The sequence below is a fragment of the Phycodurus eques genome, chromosome 15 (genome assembly GCF_024500275.1).
Source record: "Phycodurus eques isolate BA_2022a chromosome 15, UOR_Pequ_1.1, whole genome shotgun sequence".
NCBI classification, from domain to species: Eukaryota; Metazoa; Chordata; class Actinopteri; order Syngnathiformes; family Syngnathidae; genus Phycodurus; species Phycodurus eques.
This window is the reverse complement of record NC_084539.1, coordinates 12,029,808-12,057,305: the sequence shown is the minus strand read 5'-3', so window position 1 is coordinate 12,057,305 and position 27,498 is coordinate 12,029,808. Positions and strand designations below refer to the sequence as shown.

General features: G+C 39.5%; 3 protein-coding genes across 7 annotated transcripts in view; 1 reads left to right on the top strand and 2 right to left on the bottom strand.

Annotated features, from left to right (window-relative positions):
* The window catches only part of fam163ba (family with sequence similarity 163 member B, genome duplicate a), a 48,433-nt gene extending 27,461 nt beyond the window's left edge, over nt 1-20,972 (bottom strand). For 2 of the 5 annotated variants that reach the window (XM_061699257.1, XM_061699261.1), the window contains exons 1-6: nt 20,852-20,972; nt 17,126-17,192; nt 13,160-13,279; nt 6,952-7,216; nt 3,284-3,651; nt 3,186-3,218 (exon numbers count right to left, since the gene is read on the bottom strand). The gene's annotated coding sequence lies outside the window, so the exon portion shown is untranslated. The remainder of the gene's footprint in view (nt 1-3,185; nt 3,219-3,283; nt 3,652-6,951; nt 7,217-13,159; nt 13,280-17,125; nt 17,193-20,851) is intronic. The other 3 variants (XM_061699258.1, XM_061699259.1, XM_061699260.1) reach the window with 3 other exon arrangements.
* On the top strand, nt 3,297-23,016 carry dbh (dopamine beta-hydroxylase (dopamine beta-monooxygenase)). Its single transcript, XM_061699255.1, has 12 exons — nt 3,297-3,674; nt 5,632-5,778; nt 6,900-7,157; nt 8,363-8,539; nt 11,816-11,918; nt 13,875-14,041; nt 14,820-14,963; nt 19,514-19,552; nt 19,661-19,720; nt 20,878-21,005; nt 21,127-21,286; nt 22,903-23,016. Exons 1-12 carry the CDS (start codon nt 3,297-3,299, stop codon nt 23,014-23,016), a joined length of 1,875 nt encoding a protein of 624 aa, XP_061555239.1.
* Nucleotides 23,017-23,306: 290 nt separating this feature from the next.
* sardh (sarcosine dehydrogenase) overlaps nt 23,307-27,498 on the bottom strand; it is a 52,026-nt gene continuing 47,834 nt past the window's right edge. The window contains exon 22 of the mRNA XM_061699213.1: nt 23,307-27,498. This exon is cut by the window's right edge and continues 419 nt beyond it. The gene's annotated coding sequence lies outside the window, so the exon portion shown is untranslated.

The window sequence follows — 27,498 nt, the reverse complement described above, 5'->3', positions numbered from 1 at the left end:
TTTCTCGCTGCCGGTCTGCGCATAACTTTGTTATCCTCTGATATTCTCGATGAGTTATCAATACTTGCACAATATCGCACTACTCTGCAGATGCTAATGTAATAAATTGCAACATTTTATATCTATACAATTCTGATTCAGAAGCCTCTGTATGTTCACATATATTGAGGACTGACAATAAATGCTACCATACCATTATACAATTGAAGCACGTCCAGTGGAATTTAGTGTGTTCATCGATTACCGAGTCTTTCGAATTATGTTTTAATTCAATTCAATTTTATTTAGATAGTGCCAAATCTTAACAGAAGTTACTTGTCTCAGTGCATTCTACACATGGAGCAGGTCTAAGACCACACTCATCACTCATTAAAAGACCAGATGAATGAATGAAAATGCCATTAGTATGTGCCAGCCTCCTAATAAAAAAACAAAATGCTTGCAATGGGTTTTTAATAAGAAACATAGCACTCTACAATATTGTACTATAAAAACATAATCATGAGTTAATTAAATAGAATGTAAAGAATTAAACATTTTTTTTGCTTCAATCCAATGGACATTGTGCTGCGCCTTCTGATGTGTGCACCTTGGACACCTGGGGGCATACGGCTATACAGTAATATAGGATGGAGCCGGTCAAAACCCCTCAGTAAGCTATAGTAATATTAGCTGTTCTTCGTAGAGGATAAAGTTATACTGTATATGCCTGTGAGTATTGTTGCCACACAATTTTTTATTCAAATATCCGTTGCTTACTAGTAGCATGTTTATGACATTTTAGCATGAAGCTAAAAGGACTCATCTAAAGCAAAGCAATGTGTTTTTTGTAATTGCACAGTACTGTATGTAATTTGCTTTGTTGCATGTTTAATTTAACAGTAAATTGGGAATAAAATTTAACAGCTTGAAGCCTCATTTTTTGAACATTTGTTCACACCTGCCAAACCTCCGCTTGTTGTAAAGTGCGGCGAGTGTCATGAGTTGCCCTGCAGTACTATTGTTGGAGCCAGGGTGGCGCTTCGCGGCCTCTGTCTCCCCTCCCCTCTCTCTTTCCAGTACCTTCCTCAGCCACGCACCTGTCACCAATCAGCCCTCGTCACTACCTGCATATCAGCCTGACTGATCCCGGAAATCTTCGCCAAAGTATTGCAGCTTCTCCAGGCGGTACCACGGCTCACCTGACTACACGAGCTACACGATTCCTCATCTCCTTTTATGACCCCGAAACGGGGGGGAGAAAAGGGCCTAGTGATGTGTACATTTGCCTCACAGTTGTGAGTTCCGGGGTTCGAATCTCCTTGTGTGGAGTTTGCATGTTCTCCCCATGCTTGAGTGGGTTTTCTCCAGCTTTGTGCCACATTCCCAAAACATGTCTGTTAGGTTCGTTGAAGACTTTAAATAGTCAATAGGTGTGAATATGAGTGTGTATGGTCTGTGTTTATGCAATTGGCGACCAGTTCAGGGTGTACTCAGTGGTGATGGAATAGGCTCCAGCTCACGTGCGATCCTAATGAGGATAAGCGGTCTAGAAAATGGATGGATTGATTTTGCTGAGCCACCTGCTATCTGTCAAAGCGTTCCCATGAGAATAAGTAAGCAGGGATCATCGTGCAAGATGTCAGAAAAACCTACAGGCTTGCCACATAAACACCGGCACGTGCACACACGATCACACTCGCACCCAAAGCTCTGTCATCTTCCTCCTAAATCCCTTCTTCAGTGCCCATCCCCCGTTTCTCTTTCTTCTCTCTCTGTGCATCGCTCCCTGTGGTTGAAATGCCTAGAATGTGGCGTCTGGCCTTGTTTTTGTTTGCGGACACAGCAGCACAAACGTGACCAACGTGTATGCGTACGTGACAAATGGCGCGGGTCATGTGACAGCGGGAGGGCACGTTAAAAGAAACACACTCGGACCTCGCAGACAATATATTTTGATTGTATTACTGCACTTAAACCATCTCAACCACATCTCCTTTGCCCTTGGTTTGTCATTGTTTACTGAAACTCTATCCCTTTGTCCAGGAAAAGACAATTCAATGTTATCATGTACAAAATTCAATTCAAAGTGCAGGCCTGCATTGGGGACATTTGAAGATATGCCCTGGATTTAAAGGGAACTTGGAATTGATCAGATCAACCATCTAGGCTGGTACATTCATTCAATCATTTTCCATACCGCTTATCCTCACAAGGGTCGCGGGCGTGCTGGAGCCTATTCCAGCTATCTTCGAGCGAGAGGCGGGGTACACCCTGAACTGGTCACCAGCCAATCGCAGGTCACATGGAACAAACAACCACTCGCACTCACATTCACACCTACGGGCAATTTAGAGTTTTGGGGATGTGGGAGGAAACCGGAGTACCTGGAGAAAACCCACGCAGGCACGGGGAGAACATGCAAACTACACACAGGGGAGGCCGGATTTGAACCCTGGTCCTCAGGAGTGTGAGGCAAATGTGCTTGGTAAATAAAATAAAATAGACATAATAGGTACATTACATCCTCCTCCATCTATTACACACAAAAAAAAGCTTCTCACAACCATGTCCGTTACAAAATTTATTTCACACTCTTAATTTTTCCCCATACCAACTTATGACAGTTTACTTAATTTTTAATTGAATATGTTATTTTTGCTTCCTATAAAAACTCTAATGTGAGATGAAGGACTTGGTCACCTGTTACACACACACATGCTCCCTCAGGGGATGCACTAACCTTTTTAGGCAACTTTAAAGTGTCCGTCTTGTGTGTGCCAGCCATAATTGGCAGCGCAATGAGGTTGTTTGTAGCCCGAGGAGACGGCTTGAGGAAAGGTACAAATACATTAAGTTGTTTATGGCTCCACAAATGCTCGCTGCTGAACTAAATAACACTATCAAAAGGTCAGATTTCTTTGAAAAGGAGTTATGTGGTATATGCATTTTTATTTTAAAAAGGACAGAGCAATAATGCTGATGATTGTCATTGATAATGTCCATGGTTGGATTTGGATCAATTAGGGTGTGGCAAACATGCACCATCATGTTTGACCCGAGGGCCTTCTGGGACACAATTGAATTGCGCTCAACAAATAATAGCATTAGTCTGCATCAAAACAGACAAGTCGCAAAGGGAGGAGTCTCTTAAAAAGCACCGATTGGGTACAAGCGAATGAGACGACGCGAGGAATGATACTCACAACAAGTTGTAGACGCTGTTGAGCTTCCGGGACCTGCCGGGACATTTTTTGTGTTAGAGCTCATCTACTTTAGAGTAAACTTGAGAAAATAAACTCACAATCATTTTGGCCATGAGGATCCTGAGCAAAGAATTTCGCCTCCAGGACGTGACAGTCATGTACTTCACCGCCCTGGCCGCCCTCATGGTCATCCTGGTGGCCTCCTACCAGGCTCCCTCCCACGTTACCGTTGTGGAGGTCCCCAGCACTGACTCGAAGCCCTCGGACCTCTCGCCGCCCGCTCTGCCAATGCCCTTCCGGGTGCTGCTTGACCCGCTCGGGCGGCTCCAGCTGGCGTGGAACATCAGCTACGCCCGCCAGGAGGTCTACATGGAGCTGAAGGTGGCCGAGCTGAAGCACGGCGTGGTGCTGGGTATGTCGGACCGAGGGGAGCTGACCGACGCTGATCTGGTGCTGCTGTGGAACTCTGGAAGCAAAAGTTACTTTGGGGTGAGTTAAAAAAATAAATAAATAAATAAATAAATAAATTGAATAAACCTTGCATGCAAACATAAGAAATGCATGTTTGGTAGAATAAAATAAATCAATGTATAAATTAATAGATAAAAAGAAATTACAAAATTAAATTTAATAACTGGAATGTCTCATGATTATTGTGAGCTGATTAATTAAGGTGTGTATCCATCATTGACAATCATTTATATTTTACACACCAGCCCTTTAAAACTTTTTTTTTTCCAGATCAATTTAAGATGAGCATTTTTGTCCCTTATTGTAACCATTTAGTCATAACGAGATACGGATATTAGATCGACCCCAGTTCTCCAAAGTGTAAGGCAGATGTGCTAACCCCCATACGGTGCTGCCAACTGTAACATGTACTTTAGTACAACAAAGGTATATGTTAAGCAAAGCTTGAAAAGGGGCACACTTAGAAAATGACGTTTTCATAATGGCATTTATGCATACAGTAATTGAGTCTCTACAATTGTGTAAAAAGTGTGAAATTGATCAACCAAGTAAATCTTTTGTGAGCTGCCTATTTCCAAAATGTGCGTATTATGATGAAAGAATGTAACAGTCTTAATGTTATTAAGACACATGGGAGCTGTTCTAAACTGTGACAAATGCATAGTATGTCTCCTTTGACTTAATCTTTAGGATACTGGTTTGGATTTAATTTGCAAAATACAATTTTATGCAGCTGTTTCATAATCACACTTCTGAGTGGTGGAAAATTATTAATCAAGGTGAGCAGTAAAGTAATAATACTGGAGTGGGAATCATTAGAAAAAGGCTTACTGGTTGTTATTATTTGTCAGCAAGTTTCAGGTTGTGGTCGCTAGGCGCAGAGAGCAGACCTGCATCAGGCTCTGTGTAATAGCTTGAAACAAATCAACGGCAAAAGGTTCACATGTGGCCCAATGGCTTGCTGGGTGCAAATAAATGTGACCTCCACGCTGGAGGCCACCAGAGAGCACAAATGACTCGCTAGCATCGAAGGAGGAGCCAGTCAGTCTCAGCACAGCGCCGTCACCACCTGTGCTCCTCCGTTGTTGAAAGCGCCGCTGTCAACTCACGGCCAAATTTGGAGGACGGCCGCAAAAGCAAATGATCTACACATTACAGTATACTACTTTTGTGCACATAAAATAGAGTCGTCAATATATGACCCCCACAGACTGTATCTTTGTGCACATGTATTTTAGATAGACACAAAAGAGTGGACGAATGGGCTTGTGAAATGCGTGCAGGCTGTTACATATGAGAAGAGTTATAGAAGCGCAGCGCAAACACAAGTATAGAATTAGATGTTGAGTGCTATTGTGGATTTAAATGGGAAGAACAATGTGAGAAATATAACAAGCTGATGGATGCAACTGCTGCAAAGAACAGATTGTGGTGACCAAATTATAATGTAGTAAATATAATGAGATTTACATAGCGCTTTTCAAGGGACCCAAGTATGGTTAACAATACTTCATGGGTAAATTAAAATACGTATATACCGCATGTGTGTCGGCAGCACAGTGTATTAATGTTTAGCACATATTTTCCACAGTTCATGGTTCGAATTGAAGTTTGCATTTGCTGTGCTTGTGGGTACTTCGGTATCCTTCCACATTCCAAAAGCATGCATGTTAGGGTCATCGGAGACTAATTTAAATCATCCATCGGTGCGAATGTGAGCGTGAATGCTTGGTTGTGCCCTGTGATTGACTGGCGACCATTCCAGGGCGTACTTTGCCTTTTGCTCAAATTCAGCTGAGATACGCTCCATCCTACCCATGACTTTAAGTGCCATAGTAAATGAAAGGAAGTTTTACAGTGTATCCAAGCATTAATCTATCTCATTCGGAGACGACTTTATTTTATTGTTTGGATGTGCTCACTGTCATTTTGACATAATTCCTAATGTTGCCCCATTTGTCGTGTTTCCCTTCAGGACGCTTGGAGTGACAGCGAGGGCAAAGTGACGCTGGACAGCCAACAGGATTACGAGCTGATAGAAGCCAAATGGAAATCCGAAGGCTTCTACTTGCTCTTCAAGAGACCGTTTAGCACCTGCGACCCCAGAGACTACCTTATTGAGGTAGTCTTATTGAGATAACGCGTTTCTATAAAGCTGTATATGACGGTTAGGCAGTTAAATTACATGAACAGCTCAAGAATTGAGAACAAAGTCATAATAATACGAGAAAGCAGTTATTATTTTACGAGAAAAAAAATCATTTACATGAAACACAACTTTGTAATATGAGGGCATATTAAAAGTCTGAGTATTACAAGAAAATTCGATTTTTTTTTACATAATTTCTTTTTATTTCTATATCAAAATGACTTTTTTTCTTGAAATATCACATTTAGTAACCATTTGGACATTTTCTAGTAATATTATGACCTTATTCTCCTAACATTAAAACCTTTTTCTCATATTTTTTTTTTTAACTTTCTTCTTCCTCTTCACATTTTTGTTGACTATTGCAAACTTTTTCTTATATTAAGATAATTTTTTTAGGTCATATGTTAATTTTATCTTTCATTATTACAACTTCATTCACATGATAACAACTTTTAATATTGCAACATTTCCCATATAAAAATACTGTTATAATAATAGTGTAATAATAATGTTTTTGTAAAATTTGTTTTTTTTAACATAATCTAAATACTCCCAAAATATCGAATATTATTTGTTCTCTCCTAAAATTACTTACTTAGATTACAGATATTTGTGTTGGAAAGTCCTGTTTTTGCAGAATAATTAAGGAATCAATCTTGTCTTTATACGTTAGTTAAATACTAAGATCTGTTTACATATTTACAAAGAGAGAGAGAGGGGGGGGGGGGGGGGAGGAGTCTGAAAAGAGGAAGTGAGGAGATCAGGTGGGGGGGGGTTCATTTTTTTAAATTTTACTGTAAATATTTGTTTCACTCGTCACATCCCGGCACACACACATTTTTATTAATTGTTTTCCTTCAAAGAAATGTCCACCCCTGGTGTAGAGAATGCAAATGAAAGCTGCAAAAGTAGGTGTATAATGAACTGCAGCAATGGGTACACTTGATTAATATTACCTTGGCAAGGCAATGAAGAGGTCTGTCCAAAGCGGACGATAATCAAGCATCAACTTGAAAAAAGCATTGCAGCTACAGTATTTAAAAAGATTCTGCTATTCTCGTTTTCTGATCGTTCTTGCTTTGCTTGCTTAGGAGGGAACAGTGCACATCATCTACGGCCTCTTGGATCAACCACTTGCCTCACCGGAGCAGCTCAACATGTCCCGAATCAGCACGGGCCTTCAGCGGATCTTGATGTTGCGCCCCGACACACCGGCCCCCGCGCTGCCTCCCGACGTGCAGACGCTGGACGTGGTGTCGCCAGGCGTCGTCATCCCAACTCAGGAGACCACCTACTGGTGCTCCATCCACAAGCTGCCCGAAAACATGCCGGAGAACCACATCGTCATGGTACGAAGGGGTGGGCGAGGGGTGGAAGCTGCAATTATTGCGGCTTTATTTGGTAGCATCTGGCGGAAGCAAACAACAGATGGACTGTCATGCTTGGCAGGAAGAAGCATACATCAAGGCAAATGCAGAAACACCACCGATTTAATTCCTGGGCAAATCTGCCTGTTTACATACATTAAACTTTACAGTACATCATTGACACTTGGATGACATTAAAGCAATTGCTAGCTTTGCCGTAAACTAACTGATAGCCAGCTGTATTACATGTTATCCAAGATATAGCGTTTTATTCTAATGTAGTCATTTAGTGGTTAACTTGTTTTCATACTGTAATACTACTAATAACACACTTGTGTGGCAGTAAAATAACCTAGGTAGCTGTCGACTGGCTAGCCTCTTTACACCTTGTCACTTGTTATTAAAAGTAAAAGGGCTTTATTGTTTTAGAATATGAGTGGTAAAGCATTTTATTGTTTTACTGTTTGAATGTTGCAGTGGTTAAATTAAGTATAACTCGTAAGCTAGCTGCGCCCTGGCTAGCTGCTGTACGCATTGTAACTTGTCAAAAGTGTGTACGTGTGTGTGTGTGCGTGTATTTGTGCGTGTGTGTGTGTGCGTTTAACATTTGGCTTGTCCCGCTAGGGGTCACCACAGCAAGACACTCGCATGATATGTTTGGCAAAGTTTTTCTGTTACCATTTTTAATCTTTGTTTGAGACCCAAGTCTTTTATTGTTTGATACTTTAATAATTACTGAGAGTGGTTAACTTATTTTTACAATTGTAAGAAGTAAAATATTTTATGGTTGGTATGGATAATAAATCGTCACTGTCAGGCGGAAACCTCCTAAGTCCATACTTGGTCAATTTCATTTTCTTTCACAAATCAATATGATCACCACATTGCAGAGCAATCTAAAGTGCTGAAAATGGCAAACATGCCATTGTTTTTTCACCCCTGAAAAGCGATGGTTTTGGAGATACGATGATTCTCCCTGACTGCGGCAATATTATTGTTAGCGGTTAACTTATTTTTTCGCTTGTATAACATTAAAGTAGCACCTCCTTAGCTAGCCATTGACTAGCTAGCTGCTATATGCTCCGTCACTTACGCTATGGGTACAATCACTTATGGAGTCTTACACAGAAATGTTCGAGATATTCTATTTCTAACGTTACACTTTCTTTTCTTTTTTTTTGCGTCAGTATGAGTCAGTGATAACGCCAGGTAACGAGGCCATCGTGCATCACATCGAGGTGTTTGAATGCTCGCCGGACGACCGCGACGTTCCAAAGTACAGCGGTTCCTGCGACAACAAGATGGTGCCGGCCAAACTCAACTTTTGCCGCCACGTTCTGGCCGCCTGGGCCATGGGTGCCGAGGTACGATGAGATCTGGAGGTTTTACCGTGATTGGAGTGATTATATGAATTAAAATGCCAATAGCTTTATGTCAAATATGAATATATTATTAAAACAGGGCCTTGAAAATCAACTAGAATTCGAGAAGTCTGATTCTTCAAACAATAGAGGAGCCACCTTAACACAAGAAGTGTCTAATTGGAGGAGAACTTGGAATTCAGTTTGATTTTATTTTTTATTGTTTTGCTGCAATCCTCGTCTCTATTCATAGGGGACCGACTCCTACTCAAATCATATGAATGCCTGGAAGTGTCGGCACAAAGTCTATTAAGGGCGCGCAGCCAGTCGGTATGTGGGAAGACAATTCACATAACAAGGAGTCGCACACAAAGGCTTGCATAGCCTTACACAAATACAGAAACAAATAGAAACATATACACACTGAACAATACGCACGAGATAACCTATGATAAATATGTTTGCTTCGTAAATGTAAATTTGAGTCCTCACCAAGCTAAAGCCTGAGTGAAAATGTGTTGAAGTCTCATGAGATTGGCTGAGCTCTCACAAGATTTGCTGGGACCTTGCAAGATTTACTAAATTCTGACAAGATTTGCTGAAGTATTGCAACACTTGCTTAGGTCTCACAAGATTTATTGGAGTCTCATGAGATTTGCTGAGGTCTTGTGAGACTTGTTTACATCACAATATGTGCTGAATTCTGGGAAGATTTGCTTTGGACTTGTGCGATTGGCACCTCAAGATTTGCTGAATTTCATGGATTCATCGAGGTCTTACAAGATTTGCTGAAGTCTTCTGAGACTAGGGGCCGCAGGATTTGCTCACACTATTCTATGGAATCTTAATTAGGTCTTGGGAGTTTTTCTAAAGTCTTGCGAGATTTACTTGGGCCCTACAATATTTGCAGAAGTTTTCTGAGACTTAACTAGGTCTCAGAGGATTTGCTGAAGTCTCGCAAGACTTGATTCGATCATACAAGATTTGCTGATGTATTGTCCGATTTGCTTAGCTATCGAAAGATTTGCAGAATTCTGGCAAGATTTGCTGTGACAACACTTGCTTCGGTTTCACAAGATTCTTTTTAAGTTTCATGACATTTGCTGAGGTCTTGAGAGACTTCTAAGTCTCACAAAATTTTCCTGAAGTCTCGTGTGTCTTGATTACATCTTTACAACTTTTTTTCTGAAGTCTTGCAAGATTTGGTTAGCTCTTGCAAGATTTGTTGAAGTCTCATGAGATTTGCTGAGATCTCAAAGGATTTATTTTGTCTCACAAACTTTTCTGAGGTCCTGTGAGATCTGCACAGGTCTCTAAGGTTTATTGTTAATGTCGCCAAATCTTTGCTGAACTCCCAGAGACTGGCTTAGGTCTCGCAAGATTTGTTAAATATTTGCAAGATTGCAGAACGGAAGTCTCTCCCAGCAGCTTCACAAGATTTGCTGATGTCGTGAGGAATTTACTGTCGTCTCGCAATATGTGCTGAAGTCTCACAAAATTTGGTGAAACTGGGGTCAATCTCCCAAGTTTCCCCCCAAATTGTTGGTCAAATTCTAAATTGTCTGAAATTTCATGTACTGAAATTTGTAAGTTGCACTTCCTATGTACTTTCATCCTGAGGACAAAAGTATCACTTGATTTTTTTTTTTCTCTGCTTTACAAAACATTTAGGAAGTGTAGTAGGCGTCATCATTGTCTAATGAAACTTTTTAACTTCTGTAGTGGATGTGAGAAGATAAAGGTTTTACTGTGGTGTGAGGCATATAAATAGTTGAAAACAGCTTCAATAGACCCGTTTAAATAATAGATAGTAGCTAACGCTAAGTACAATAAACTGAGGCTACGAAGCACCAAGCGGAGTGTGCCAGCAAGCAGTGGGGGGGTGTCACATAGAGCAAAGAGGACAGGGGAACAGGGAGCCTGTCACCATATTTCTGCGCTCCCCAGCCAGGCGGCTCACTGATTGGATTATGTGTCACCCAAACAACAAGAAGCAGGATGCCTCCCTTGCCTTGTGTGAGCCGTGAAGACGAGATTAGGTGGGAAATATTCAGGCCTCTTTCATCACCTCGTAATAGCGTTGTTCAATTCTCCCCGGCAGCGCCACACAAAGAAATGCGACCGAACAGAAATAAAACACAAAGTTGTATGTATGTGCAGAGGAGACGGCAAGTCTTCAAATACCTTTGCTTTGCCGATAAGGAAAATGCGTGAAAAAAAAAAAAAAAATTAAAAACACTCCTAAATTGGATCAGCAGAAGGCATGTGGGGTTGCATCTGGTGCAAGATTAAATGACGAATTTAGATTGAATCAAGATTTCCCAACGATAGTGACAACAAGGTGCTGATACCGCAAAGGCTTGTTGTTTTATCAATGAACATCATGGAGAACTGGGCAGAGCCACACAGCTTTTTTTTCCTGCAGGATACGGGTTTGATTACACTGTTTTGAGGTCTGACTGCAGATCAAACTGAATTACATTTTTTTCTCATTTTTTCTTTTAGTTTATATTTTCTATGTAGTTTATATTTCATTCGTATTTACTATTTTTAATACATCTTAGTTCATATTTTTCTATATTTTACGTACTATCTTGCATACATCATGTGTTATTTAATACATACATGATTCAAACTTAATTACATCAAGAATTCCACAAACCCTAGAGAGCCGTTTTTAAATATGTCTTGCTATTCTATTTTATAATTTGTGTCCGGGACAATTTGCAATATGTATTTTTTTATTTATCGTAGACTAGTTATTCAAAGTTAGTGTATTAAAATAGCACAATCTCATGAAGCTAGCTATAGTGATGTAATTTCACATGTATTTTATATTAGTAGTGATTCAATTGTATCAACAATGTCAAACTCGTATAGAACAGTTTTATATTTATTTCATTCGATATCTATTTTGAATTTTATTTTATTCTTTTTATTTCATATTTTATTACATACTGTAGTTCCAAGACAATCTATAATTTTAATCAGCTTTGTAGTATCTCTAAATTATAAAGTAAAAATACATACAGTGCCGAACACTCCATCCTTGCAGATGCCTGAAGAAGGACCAAAGGTGTTCAAATGTGACATTTGCTTTTCATTAAACCATTTTTAATGCATTAATGAAACTGCTGACTTCCAGATTAATAATTAAAATCATGGGGAGTCAACACATTTTAGTCGGCTTTAAGCAAAGACAACGGCTTTTTCAAACAAGGACTCGTGTGTGTGTGTGTGTGTGTGTGTGTGTTGTGTGGTGTGTGTGTGTGTTTCCAGGCATTTTACTACCCTCCAGATGCAGGCCTCCCGATTGGCGGGCCAAGTTCCTCAAGGTTCCTTCGGCTGGAAGTCCATTACCACAACCCTCTCCTTATATCGGGTACACACACGCACGCACACGCTCACACGCACGAACAAGCAGCAGGAGAGTGTTCCTGAGAAGCTGCGGGCTAATTTCCAACAGAGCAATTCATTTGAAATTTTCCAGATGACGCTTTTCATCTTGGCCACACTCGTCATGACAGACTTTACAATGTGTTCTCCTCATATGACCTTCAATGCCATGTTCACATATTCTATGCTTTTTTAAAATATTTTAGGACTCTCCACCTTGTTAGTGAAAACTCACACACTGCTGTACCCTTTTACAGTTCTGTATTCAACCCAGTGAAGGCTTGAGCAGATATACTGTACTGTGGAAATACTATGGTGAAAATGCTATATATTTTGTTGGCATATTTTTGAACCGTTACTGCTGTATGTTGGTGCCGAATCTCCACCGGGATTGCCTCAGCATAAGCGACAACCCCTTCCACAAACAATATTAGCGTGGAGTTTGAATGCTGTTGACAGACAAACAAACAAACAAACGTGCTGTGCAGTGGAGATAATTACACTCTCCTTTTCTAATGGAGGAGGATGTCAATCAGCACAGTGACAGACTAATTCATGTGGGCCCTATTACACATTATGCAACCACACGTCACAGATCTATTTTTTTCTATTTATTCTGCTCAGCAACAGGTAGCCAACCTTGACCAAGAACAACAATCTGTGAAATTCTGATTTATAAAGGACCGCCTGTTAGTTGGCTAAAATGCTATTTCAGTTGTAAAGTTTTGATTTTCCAACTTCTTAAAATGACTCACAAATTGATGGTGTTATCCGTGCGCTCTACATTAGTGGAAGTAATACCACTTTATTGGGTTCGAAAGCAAAATAAGCACGCAAAACCAAAACCCTTGCAACAAACTCACAAAACTTTTAACCCAACGCCAGAAAGAAAAACAAACAATGGAATTTAAAGTCTGAATTGAGATCTAAAGTAAGTCAGTAAAACAGACTAAATAAATAATACTCATACTGTAATGTATACAAAATGTTTGATCACAGTTGTCTAACATTATTTTACATTACTTTTGAATGCATCAGAAAATCACATCACTCTATTCCAAATTTTATTTTAAATTTGTTTCATTGTGTTAGCCTATAAATTGTCATAATTATAATTATAATAAAATAATTGTAAAGTAATTTTTAACATGCTGTTACCAAATCAATTACAAATTTAAATTTTAGAATAGAAACTAGAAATTTTCAGTCAAAAGGTGTCATACTCACTTGAGATGTTCATAACTAAATGCATTCAATCATTTGTGCAGATCGCAACAGACATGTTTTGCTGGTTGAAGGTGGCAATAAGTTTTGCTTCTGTCGTCATTGAGAGCCAGCGCTCTGGCCCTGTGGGGACAAATTAATAAATACTAAAACAATCATAAAATGTGGAAAAATCAAACAATGATTATAAATAATAAAAATTAAAACATCCACATGCTGCACATGTACAAGAAGCAGTGCAGCCACAAGAATTGCTACAAAGTAAATGGAACACGAAGGGGAGAATAAATTAATAGTATTTCATCTAACAAATATCAGAATTTAGCATGTAAAAGAAGGTCAGTGCTTCTGATAGTGTTAAGTCCAGCAAAGAAGGCCTTGCTGACACTGACTTCCAACTATTGCTGTCGTGTAACACTGCTAAGATAGTAAAGTCGTGTTTGACTGGCAAGATGCTATTTAGCAGACTTGCTACGGTGACATTGTCTTTTTGTGCCCTAAGTCAGTGACATCTTGATTCCTCTCCTTTCATTCCCGGCCGAACGTCCTCCAACAAACCTACGAGAGATAAACAACGTCCGCCTTGAATCCTTCACTCATGAATGCTTCTGAATATCCTGCTGAAATTATTCTGCCCTGCGAGCATGTGAATATGTTACAGGGAGTAAATGGACCGCACGTAAAACACATTAAGGATCCGCGACGTTGCTGCGTGCAGGCAGACGTGACTCATCGGGGATAAGGTTACATTATACCCGCAGTCTGAGGCGCTACGACGCCGGGATCATGGAGCTGGGCCTGGTCTACACTCCCATCATGGCCGCCCCGCCGAAACAACACACCTTCTACCTCACTGGCTACTGCACCTCCAAGTGTACACGCACTGTAAGTACACGTGGCACATAGTGTCATGCAGTGTTCTTAAAGTGTTGTACGAGTACCACTTGTGGTACATGGGCTTCCCCAAGTGGTGCGCAAATGAATCATTGAATAAAATGTTCAAATTTTGCATAATGCAGTGACTTAAACTTTTATTTTTTTTAATTCAGTACAGTACATTTGTTAAGCACAGTTTGGTTGTATATAACCTTCAAATACAATATATTTGTATTTAATATTTTAGAACGGTTTGTTTTCGGCGGCACGGTGACCGACTGGTTAGAGCGTCAGCCTCACAGTTCTGAGGACCCGGGTTCAATCCCCGGCCCCACCTGTGTGGAGTTTGCATGTTCTCACCGTGCCTGCGTGGGTTTCTCCGGTTTCCTCCCACATCCCAAAAACATGCATTAATTGAAGACTCTAAATTGCCCGTAGGTGTGAATGTGAGTGTGAATGATTGTTTGTTTGTTTGTGCCCTGCGATTGGCTGGCAACCAGTTCAGGGTGTACCCCGCTTCCTGCCCAATGTTAGCTGGGATAGGCTCCAGCACGCCCGTGACCCTAGTGAGGAGAAGCGGCTCAGAAAATGGATGGATGGATGGATGCATGGTTTGTTTTCCAACATTTCTTTCAGGTAACTTTTCATTTAACTTTTAATTGAATCATTCAAGTAGTTTTTCCTATATTTAATGTTAATCTTCAAACTGTGCATAATGTTACAGTGGTTTACACTGCTGTAGTAGAATCTTTTCCTGGATTAGCGATCGTCCTGTCTGCTTTAATAGGCTCTGCCTCGGGGTGGCATCTTCATATTCGCATCCCAGCTGCACACGCACTTGGCGGGCCGCGGGGTGCGCACTGTCTTGGTGAGGGGGGGCAAAGAGGTGGAGGTGGTGCAGGAAGACCAACACTTCAGTACACACTACCAGGTGAGCCACAACAAATACCCCCATGCATTGCATTGTGTTATTCCCACGTGCTCGCAATATCATTTTGTAGTCAGTTGTAGAAAAGGTTATGCTATGATCACATCTGGAGTCTTGTCCGCCACAACCAAATAAAAAAAAAAAAACAATCAAATTAAGTCAACTTACCGCATCACACGCAATCAAGTGTCAAATCAAATAACAAACTGCACAAAACATTTCATTCTATAACTAATTATAGTAAAGTCAATACGACTTTTTTGTATGAATAATTAGGACAAATATAATATTTATAAATCTATTAAATATATTATATAAATATACTATTTTGTTGTTATTGTATGAACACATCTATTCCGGAGGCTTGTCCACCCCTGCCACCTTAAACCCCCAGAAAAATACAAATGAAGTCAATTCATGACTTTTCATTTCATTACCCTCAATCAGGTGCCCACATTTTTTGTAAAATTTAAATTTAAATATCTCATACAAATCCATCCATCCATTTTCTGAGCCGCTTCTCCTCACTAGGGTCGCGGGCGTGCTGGACCCTATCCCAGCTATCATTGGGCAGGAGGCGAGGTACACCCTGAACTGGTCGCCAGCCAATTGCAGGGCACATACAGTATAAACAAACAACCATTCGCACTCACATTCACACCTACGGGCAATTTAGAGTTGTCAATTAGTCTACCATGCATATTTTGGGGATGTGGGAAGAAACCGGAGTGCCCGGAGAAAACCCACGTAAGTATGGGGAGAACATGCAAACTCCACACAGGCGGGGCCGGGGATTGAACCCCGGTCCTCACAACTGTGAGGCAGAGGCTCTAACCAGTCGCCCACCATGCCGCTCTCATACAAATAATATTCATATATTATTTACATAAATTACATTATATGCATGTAATGCTGTATTTTGTTGTGTCATGATAACATCTGGAGGCCTTTCTGCCAGTCCATAACCTACCAAAAAAGAGAAGTCAACCCCTACCATTTTATATTTTTTGTAAAAACACATTTCTAGATTAACACACACACACACACACACACACACACACATATATATATATATATATATATATATATATATATATACATATATATATATACATATATATATATATATACATATACAGTATGTAAATTATATGATATACTGTAAATATACTATTTCTGTGTTACGATGACATCTGGAGGCATGACATCATGACATCTCCACCCTTCCAAAAATATTTTTAAAAATTGTACTACTGTACCACGCTCTACAAAAAAATAAAAAATAATAAAATAAATTAAATAAAATATTTAAAAATACATTTAAAATTGTACTGATAAAATATTTATAGGCGGCCCGGTGGACGACTGGTTAGAGCTTCAGCCTCACAGTTCTGAGGACCCGGGTTCAATCCCCGGCCCCGCCTGTGTGGAGTTTGCATGTTCTCCCCGTGCCTGCGTGGGTTTTCTCAGGGCACTCCGGTTTCCTCCCACATCCCAAAAACATGCATTAATTGGAGACTCTAAATTGCCCGTAGGCATGACTGTGAGTGCAAATGGTTGTTTGTTTGTATGTGCCTTGCGATTGGCTGGCAACCAGTTCAGGGTGTACCCCGCTTCCTGCCCGATGTTAGCTGGGATAGGCTCCAGCGCTCCCGCGACCCTAGTGAGGAGAAGTGGCTCAGAAAATGGATGGATGGATGGAAAATATTTATAAAAATACATACATTACAAAAATATTTTTCTTTCAGGGTATGGTCTTTTACAATCATGATATTCATTAATAATAAATAATGAACCTTGAAGAAATGATGAATATATGTAACTTTTCTTGTATTTACAGTGTATTATTCATTTTAAATCCTACATAATTCAGATGAGAACGTGAAGCAGTATACTAAAATGTCACCGTACATCTCAATGCACTAGCTTATGCATCATTGACAGTTTGTTTTCCCAAATTGTGGATCCAAGTCCCCAATGTCTTTATTTTTCTTAATGATTTTTATTGGGTAAAAACGTATTTTGTTTATCATCAAGCATGGCCATTTCTATTGTAATCAAAGAACATCTCTGTTATTTATCATCAATTTATATATCATTGTCATGGCAATACATGTTCAATACTCGTAAGTGAAATTTGTTTGTACTGTATAGTAATGTTTTACCTCAGAACGATGGCTGTGAGTTGCCTCTTGTCAAGCTGTCAATTTCCACCAACAGTGTCAGTTTTCACTTGAATGTGGCAAACAAACAAACAAGTGGCGATAATTAACATACGTTCTCCCCTTCTCAGGGAAGAGGATGTCAATCAGAATGTGTGTACAGTACTTCTGAAACGACAGATGACCATCGTAATTATCCAATACTAATGGGATTAAGAATTTCTTGACTTTCTAAAGACAATCATGTTAATGTGAGAAATAAAGATATTAATTTAATAATAAAGTTAATTTAGTACTGTGCGTAGTGGTGAGGTGAACTGCACTAAGAGATGTTTTTAATATTTTGGTAAGATACTTTAGCTACCGTTGATTGTAAAAATATCTTGGTACGATGGAGTAAAATTCTGTGGTGGGGCGGAGTTGGAACGCAATAGCTTGTGAGGTGTTATGCATAGATACTACATACAGGTTAGATAAACTGGCCAATAATGTCATTATTTGACTTTATTGGTCCTCTCTCTTTTTAAAGACCAGGTAAGTCTGCATCAATAAGACTTCCTAACTTGGAACTTGACCTGAGATAACATTTGCCTTGACTTGAGACACATGAGACGTGAAGGTTAAGACTTGAAGCTTACATACAGTATGAAATAAATCATTAGGTATTGAACCTTTCACTACGACATCACATGTACTACATCCGGGTTCCAAAACCTCTTATACAAGTCATTCGATCGAGAAAACAGAGTAAATGCCTTGAGTGATCATTTTTAGCCTTCTCCTGCACTGCCATCTTTTGAATGTGTGAAGCGTCAGTCGAAAAGACGATGTTACATTAGTTAAGCTGCATGGAGGGTGACGGAACACTCGTCGTAATTTTCATTTTGTCAGAAAACCCAACCAAACATTTTACACATACGCGTAAGAAAATGCATTAGACGCATTGAGGCTCACGTTCCGCATACATTCGGTACATTGTTGATTAGAAAACATGTCCTTGTCCTGTTTTTTTCCTTCAACTTAGTACTGTACTGAAAAAATATCAATGACATCTTCTGCAACTAGTCGACTTCGACTGGACTTTTGCCACGTTAGTGTTGACTTAAGAATATCTGAAATTGTGCAACCGATACGCTATACAACGATTTACGACATCCGCTCTATTCATCCTACTTACCCACAGGTTCCGCTGGATTCATGTAGATTTTTGTAATAGGAAATGGAGAAAAAAATATATATTTGTCATAATTTTCAGTTGAGGTCAGCAGTAGTCACTTGCATTCTGCCACCCGGAAGAAACCTGGTGCCTATTTTTGAAAATCCAGCACAATCTCCATCCACGCGGGAGCTTTTATAACAACATCTGCTCTTGCCCTCATCATCACAAGTGGCAAACATGAGCATGAACAATAATGGAGATGGAGACAGCGCTTCACAGCTGTTTTTTTGTATTGGCATCCCAAGGAAGATGAAGCTACAAGCGTGACGCAAAGAGGAACATCTGCTTAGCTGCCTTGAACATATCCTGTCGCTGTTGAACACCAGCCCACCTGAGTGGTGCTGCTGTCTAAGCACTCAGCCTCATTAGGAATATTAAGGCTGCTTACACGCGCTGTCAATGGCCGTGAAGGCCGTATGGGACGAAAATGTCTTCAAGTGTAGCAAAGCCTTTAACAAATGCTTGGAGAGGAATAAAGAAAGAGGAGAGGATCCTCATTCATTTTTAAGTGCTTGGTCATTCTACCTTATATTGACGAACACCATTCGGTGAACTCATTAATTATTCAGTAAAGTAATTAAAGTAAAAAAAATAAAATTAAAAAAAACATTCTACTCCTACGGTTTCCTTGTATAGTAATTTAAATTACAGTGGTAGAGGTAAAGTGTTTATTAGAGCGTACGCCTGTATTTACAGAACTACACTAAACTACAATTTGCAGTGGTCTGGAACTACACAGCATTATTTTGAGAGCTAAGGCTAATATTTTGTCCCTGGCTAAGGTAACCAGGACACTCTCATTAGGTACAATGCAGAATCACAATAAATTAATCTAAAATTAAAAATATTTGTGTAATGGCAGCATAGCTAACAGGGATTGTGGTGGTGTATCAGTGTTGTGGTCAAGTAAACAGAATCAACCTTCTACAGCGCACTCGTTAAAATATACTGTGTGGATGTTGCAAATTAAAATTTCGGAGTAAATTGTGAGATTTTTATTCACTTATAATTTTTGTTATTGTATTATATCGTTTATTTGTATTAATAAATACCATGAGCTATCTATTTTGTCACTGACTGGATTGGTGAAGTCACATGGTTGTGTGGTGTCCATTTTGACTCAAGTTTAAGCCACCAAATATGCTTCCTTGGCCCTATCTTTTGTGTTATAGACTATCCGAGTTCTGAGGAAGATGACAAACGTTTTACCGGTGAGTATGAAGAGAGAATGTCTGCAAAAAAAAAAAGAGGCCAGAATAAATATTTCCAATAAGTAAAAACAAAAAATAAATAATAATAATAATTGCTTCTTCCGACAGGGTGATGTCCTCATAACAAAATGTACTTATAACACAGAAGATAGGGACAAGCCCACTGTGGTGAGTAGCCATTGACAACACCAAATACAATCTATACATCTAACTTGTATTTAGCACTGCACAGTCTGATGAGATCCAACGCAAAAATGTTGCTTATAAAAAAAGATCCATGAAACAATATATTCATTTAACATTCACTGCCATTGACGGCTATAGAAGTCACATATCCATGTTAACTGGGAAGGCTGGCAGTGAATGAGTTAATATATTGGTTATTGTGGTTGTGGTGAGGAAATACACTGCATCATACTCAGGGTTTTCCCCCTATTATTTTGATATGCTTATGTAGCTAAATGATTTAATTTCCTTCAGGGGATGTACAAAGTATCTATCTTTTTATATCTATCTACAGTATCTCTAGTCAAAACCTTACAAACTGCTTAGTGAGATACAGAGCAGCTGTGTGCCACTGCTGAGTATTTCTTAGTTTTTATGTATTATTATACTCATGATAATCCCTCAAGGGAACATTCAACTCACACTCTCCTGTCCTGTATATTTGTGTTGCACAAATGAGAAATGCAAGGCTGTAGACTGGAGAGAAACATCACTTAAACCACAGGACATCCACATATTCACTCATATAATAGCCTTATTTGACACTTCACTGCTGCTATTTAAATCAAATTGCATTATATTGTGAATCTGCACACTACATAGATGTGGTTTTATTTTACTGCATGCGATTGCAAATAAAAGCTAGTTCTGTTCTGTTCTATTGTAGTGGGCAGAGCTCATGGAGCTAAATACGGTCACCAAAATATGATGAAACTTACAACTTAGCAATAATAATAAACATATTGTTAAATCAATACCTTACTGACAGTGTCATTTACAGAAAAATGGAGGAGGAGGCCACTTCACTTTGTATTTATGAAACATTTTAAAACCAATTCAATAAGCAGTCGCTCAACCTATGCTAAACAGTTAAACTTATTTTTAAAAAAACTAATAATCTCAGTTTAGTGTTATTGGTGACAAAGCAAAATTTTATGAGTACTAGTGCGATATATAAATGCTTTTAATTGGAAAAAATGGTGTGATAAAACTTTTTGTGATACATTTTCATGAAATGTTTTCCCATTCAAAAAAACAAAAAACAAATTAAGATGAACTTTGAACACAGCATACCTAATATAGTGTCCGTGGCACCTCAGGGTGGTTTTGGCATCATGGAGGAAATGTGCGTCAACTACGTCCACTACTACCCTCGCACTCAGCTGGAGCTGTGCAAGAGCCACGTGGACCTGGATCACCTGCAGAAATATTTCAGCTTTATCAACAGGTCGTGTGTATCATCCATCCATCCATCGATCACTAACATTCCCACTCATCATGTCATCAAAAAGCAGATTACTGTACTTCCCTGTGGGTCCCGTGAGGTGAAAGTGTGTCGTTGTTCTTAGATTCCAAGGAAAGGAGCTGTGTGTTTGTGGTGACGACGGCGTGACCGAGCTGTATTCCCGACTACAGTGGGACGGCTTCGCCACACAAGTGCTGGACTCACTTTACAACACGGCGCCCATCTCCATGCACTGCAACCAGTCCACCGCACGCCTCTTTCCTGTGAGTCTCACAGATGCACACCAAAATAGGACAGGCTGTAACTGAACTGAAACTTGTAATAAACACATACAAACTACATGGTCAATACAATTGCAGTTTTACGAACAAAAAGGCCAAAGTAGTACAAAAAGGCCACATTAAAATAATAAATTTTCTAGAGTGCTACTTTATGGAAAGCATTAATTCCATGTACAGTATGAGAACTACTAGTCCTCACTATTAAAATCATTCAGCGCACTGATAGAACAACTAGGGCGCACTGGTCATTTTTCCAGTAATATGGAATTTAAAGTTGAATGTGAAAAAAAAGCATAATTGACAAGAAACACATTTTTCATTAACTCGATATTTTTCCCGTAATGGTAATATCACAGTTCTCGAAATATTACGTTGTTTTTATTTGTAACATTACTTTACGTTTTTTTCTGTAAAATTGTCTATTTTCCACCTCATAATTTAATTAATAATTTGATTAATATCTGATGTGTAAATGTGCATAGAAAGAAGTTATAGCATGGGAATATAGAAAGTAATTTGAACATTTATTCCACATCATTGAGATCCAGATTAAGTTCCTTGTACTAATGTGCTCTTTGTCCTCCCTAATAAGACAATTCGTGCACGACTACAACTGTGTCTAACTAGTCACATTTCTTACACTACTAGTGTCACTTTTGACCTATTACTAGGCAATTAAAACTTACTTGTTAACTACTGTGCTGCAGTAGTAGTAGTAACCATACTAGGCATGTGTCACGCACTAGTAGCCCCCTGGACCCTACTAGTAGCACCAAACGCCCACTAGTAGTTGTCCTACTTGTGTTCATAACTATCATACAGTAATATAAAAATGTTACTGTACGACACATTTGTTCTACAGGTTCTGGGTTCAAATCTCACCTCAAGCCCTCCTGTGTGGAATTTGCATGTTGTCCCCGTGCTTGCGTGGGTTTACCACAACAACACATGCATTTTAAGTTTATTGAAGACTAAATTGTCCATGCGTATAAATGTGAATGGTTGTCTGTGTGGCCTGTGATTGCTTGGCGACCAGTCCAGGGTGTACCCCACGTCTTACCAGCTCACCCGCTCCCCAAAAGCCCACTGAACACAGAGCGACGTGGCCAAACGCAACTGAACTGCCGTACAGTGGGCGGGGTTCTCAGCTAGTTTTAAGGAGTGGCCGACTGTTGGCCACTAACTTTGCTTTGGCGTAGCAACGTTGCAGATAAAATTTAAAATCTTTAAAAAAAATTGAAATGAAAAAAAATTACATTTCCGGCTATGAAGCACGCTCTAACCGGCTTTCGCCAAGCCATACCAGTACATACTGTATACTATTTTACAACAATACTGAACTATATTTTTAATTTCATGTTTTCGTGGCTAAAAAGTGAAGCATGGAGTCTCCGTCATCATGCAAAACAGGAGTGCAGTTTGTGAATGGGGCGATCACTGCCAAGGGCCCCTCTAATATTCACACCCTCTCCTTTGTTTTAGGGCAATCCGCTTCTTCCTGTGCCATAGAAAATGTCAATATATATATGGAGCCTTTTTGTAGAGATTCTTACTATATTCTCATGAGTATGATGTGATGTCATGTTTTTGTTCATCAGGGAGAATGGGATAAACAGACTCTACCTGTGGTGACCTCCCCACTCAAAAGGCCCCCTTACCCGTGTGAGGTCGGAGCGCACCCCATCAGTCGTTCGGATACTCCTCCGGTCTGAGCCAAGCCAGGAAGGGGGCAGACAACACGTTAGCCTAGGAAGGAGGGTCCCACTGCTGGGGCAAAATTATACTGCATCCAAGGTCTCTCATGTCTGTGTTCCATGGGTTCATTGATGACTTCCTATTTGAATTAAACTATTATAAGGAACTGTAAATACACATTGTATTGTTATTTGGAGTGTTGTGTTGATGCAAGCTAAACAAAAAAAAACAAAAAAACTGAAGAAAAATACAATATATGATTTGTTAAGTTTTTTTTTAACAGAAATATTTTATTGTCTTGCTCCATTTTTCCTTTTAAATGACAACAAAAACGTGTTTTTCATAGCATGTGGTAAGCATGGAAATATTTAATGTCAATCTTAAACATCTGAGAATAACCTGGCTGGTTTTAACTGTCCTGTATTCACATTTAGCCTCAGTAGGATGGAAAGTAATTAGTCGACAATTAATACAGTGGAAACTTGAAAACTCAATACCTCTGAGCTCGTATGATTTGTAATTTGACCAAAATATTCTGGAAAAATACACCACTAAAGTTGCCAAAAAAGTCAAGCATCTGAAGCAGTAATTTGCAAGTGTGGTGAAAAAGAATACCCAAATGAAATGTTCAAACTGTGCGTAATGTTACAGTGCGGAGAGCCAAGTGTTTTTTGAGGTGGCACCTTTTCGAACCGCCGCTCTAAAGGATTAACTCAAGAAGTATGTTCAGCTTTTTCTTATCTTTTTTTGTTTTGACGCCTCCACAGAAGATTACCAGCATAAAGATGAAAAGTGTGATGATGAGAAAAGGAGCGAAAGTAGTTATATATGGTTAAAGCAACAATACAGTTAGTGAACATCAATAATAAAAGGAGAATGGAATGAACACTTCAAATTGAGCGTTTATCTAAATGTGCAGAAAGTCCCCTCCACGGCAGAAGTGGTACATCTCCCTCTGCAAGTTTTCCTTCTCCTTCTGCAAGCTACGGGTTTGTCACACCTCCCCTTAGGGTGAGCAAACTTTTCACTTAACTACCAAATAAATCTAAGCAGAGACTAAGAATGTTAAAAATGTTATTTAAAACATTGCCTGCACAGTCTTGGCGGCACTTTGAGCCTTGAGCTGATTATTATCGACCAGTGTCCTGGAACAGATTATGTTCAACAACAATATAGTTCGTCCTTGCTCTATTGTGGTTCAATGTTTGCGCCTCCACTATAGAGGAGATTTTTAAACGATGTATGGGTTTTTACAGTCAAATACTACATTAGTTTTTAGCACATCATTTTTATTCATAAATTATTGTGCACCGGAGGACGTGTACAATTGTGAGACCACTCATGCTGCTGGATAATGCTCCAGTTGACATAATATAAGATTCTGACCATTTCCTACATTGTGGTAAGAAACAGTTATATTGCCATTATTTAATTAAGCTAAATACTAACAATTGTGTGTTTAATGGTATGCCCCGGGGGAGGAACAATTGTGTAAACATTCTGTTTGGCAAGTTCTGTATAATAGTTTTACATACTAAGTGGCGGCGTTTCACTTTGGTTAAAGTTGGGCACTGAACAGTATGAGGGCCCATCAGGGACATAATTCAGGATTACCTCTCACACACAACTGAAACGCTCTCATACACAATACAGATTTTTTGGGGCTCACAAACAACAATTGAAATGCTCTCACACATACATGACATACTGCTGACATACACGACCGACACGCTGTCACACACAACTGAAAACACTATAAGACTTTTTTTCCCCCCTCATTTTATTTGCTCACATTCACCACTAAAACGTTCTCATCCACAACACTGAAACTCTCATACACACTACTGAAGCATTCTCACACACACGCACTACAGATTTTGTTTTGTTTTTACTCACATGCACTACTGAAATGCTCTCACACGTTTTTTTTTCCCCACACAGACTTTTAAAACATATTTCAGTATATCATATGGGCGTATTTCAGTGTATGTGACAGGATTTCAATTGTGTGTGGCAGAATTCAGTTGTGTGAGAGCATTTTAGTAATGTGTGAAAAAGATAATCCTGAAAATATGTACGTAACGAGTGACAGACTGTAAACACATGGTGTCAACAACTTTTAGAAGTTCTAGCTAGTAACAAACCATAATGCTGTGTTAATAATGCACACACCAGCAGCTGCCACATTAGCGATATGGACCCAAAACAGAAACACAGTAAGACACAGTCAATCAAACAAACAGGATTTATCCAATATAGCTGAAAACCTGATGGCCCCATTAGAAGGATGGATTGGCGCAGACAGGCCTAATCAACTCAATTAAACGGAATGTGCCACAATTCAATTTGTTTTTGTAAACAATTTTTCCACATAATTAGACGAGGTCTAAACACAAAGTTTATGCTGGTTCTTATCAATTCTGCGCGGTAAACATGAAGTAATTAAGAGTGCACCAAAGCAAAAGGAGCTATCACAAAACAAAAATGTTCTGTTTTTCTGTTTGTACTCAATGTCATTGAAGGAATACTGTGCAAGAAAAATGTGTTTTCTTAAAAGTCATGATTCTCATAATAACCCTCTATCATCTATCTGTAATGTGACTCAAGTGCCTGCAGGGATCGTAGTGTGCAACTGGAGAATGTATTACCGTAAGACCGCAAAGGATGAGCCACAAACAAGGTTAGGCCACTAATATATTATACTGTATATACTTTTAAAGTTTCCTGCCATACAGACCTAAATTACCATTTGACTGAGAACAGATACTTCTCCATCCATCAATTTTCTTTACTGCTTATCCTCACTAGGCGTGCTGGAGCCTATCCCAGCTTTCTTCGGGCGAGAGGCGGGGTCCACCGTGAACTGGTCGCCAGCCAATTGCAGGGCACATACAGTATAAACAAACAACCATTCGCACTCACATTCATACCTACGGGCAATTTAGAGTCTTCAATTAACCTACCATGCATGTTTTGGGGATGTGGGAGGAAACCGGAGTACCTGGAGAAAACCCACGCACTCACGGGGAGAACATGCAAACTCCACACAGGTAAGGCCGGGATTTGAACCCCGCTCCCCAGAACTGTGGCAGATGCGCTAACCAGTCATCCACCGTGCCGCCTTACTGTATTCTTCAACCTCCAAATTGAAAATGTAAAGCAACAAGCTGTCATACTTTTAGCTTCAAAAATCATTTTGATTTAATTTCGTCTCGTTATAAGAAGAAGGGTACATCTTGTAGTAGACATTTTTTTATCAGTGGATCATAGTGGATGCCGCTGTGTTGGCAAAAACACTATTTGACACATTTTAAGACGAAGTAAGAGCCCTGAGTTCTATAACAGTTTAGCATGTGTACTTATTAGTGCCTGAATAAATGGCATTGTTCCTTATTTGTACAGCTTTTACCACAGTGCCTTAAAGGCAAGATACAATTTACAAATACCCTGGGTCAAAACAATATTATTTTTTTTCATTCTATGAAGGTAAATGTAAAGAAGATTTTAGCAAAAAGATTATGATTAATACTTACTTGACTGCTTCCAATGCAAATTAACCAACAAGTAGGAGAGTCAAACTCATTTTTGTCATGGGCAACATTGTAGTTATGGTTTCCCTTGGAGGGCCGTTATGACTGTGAACCCATATAAATGTACAATTGTCTCATATTATTACATGTACACAATTAATTGATGGATAACTAGCTTTTAAATCAGCAATTAATCAATTTATTCTAAAATGAATATTGGTAACAAAAAAGATCTCATCCATCCATTTTCTGAGCCGCTTCTCCTCACTAGGGTTGCAGGTGTGCCGGAGGCTATCCCAGCGATCATCGGGCAGGAGGCGGGGTACACCATGAGCTGGTTGCCAGCCAATCGCAGGGCACATACAAACAAACAACCACTCGCACTCACATTCACACCTACGGGCAATTTAGAGTCTCCAATTCATGCATGTTTTTGGGATGTGGGAGGAAACCGGAGTGCCCGGAGAAAACCAACGCAGGCACGGGGAGAACATGCAAACTCCACACAGGCGGGGCCGGGGATTGAACCCCGGTCCTCAGAACTGTGAGGCAGACGCTCTAACCAGTCGGCCACCGTGCCGCCTGTAATATCTCAATGTTTTTAAAAGTGAAGACAATTTTCAATTTTGGTATTTTAGCAAGAAACTTCATGCTTCTTGCTAAAATACCAAAATTGCACATGATTTGCTTTTGTGGGCCACATAAAATAATGTGGTGGGCCGGATCTGGCCCCGGGCCTTGAGTTTGACATCCGTGTATTATAGTGTCTATATTAGCTGCTACTTTAACGGCTAGTTCGTTAAAAACGCTGATTGTGTTTTGTCTTGAGGTAACTAACAAGGATAAAGTAATTAGCTTGATTTGAACTTTTAATGACAATTTCTAATTGTCAAAATTGATCGTGTGCTGTTAATTTGACCCTTTCAGATCAATTCTGCAAAGGTGAAGCCTAGTTGATTTTGAAATGTT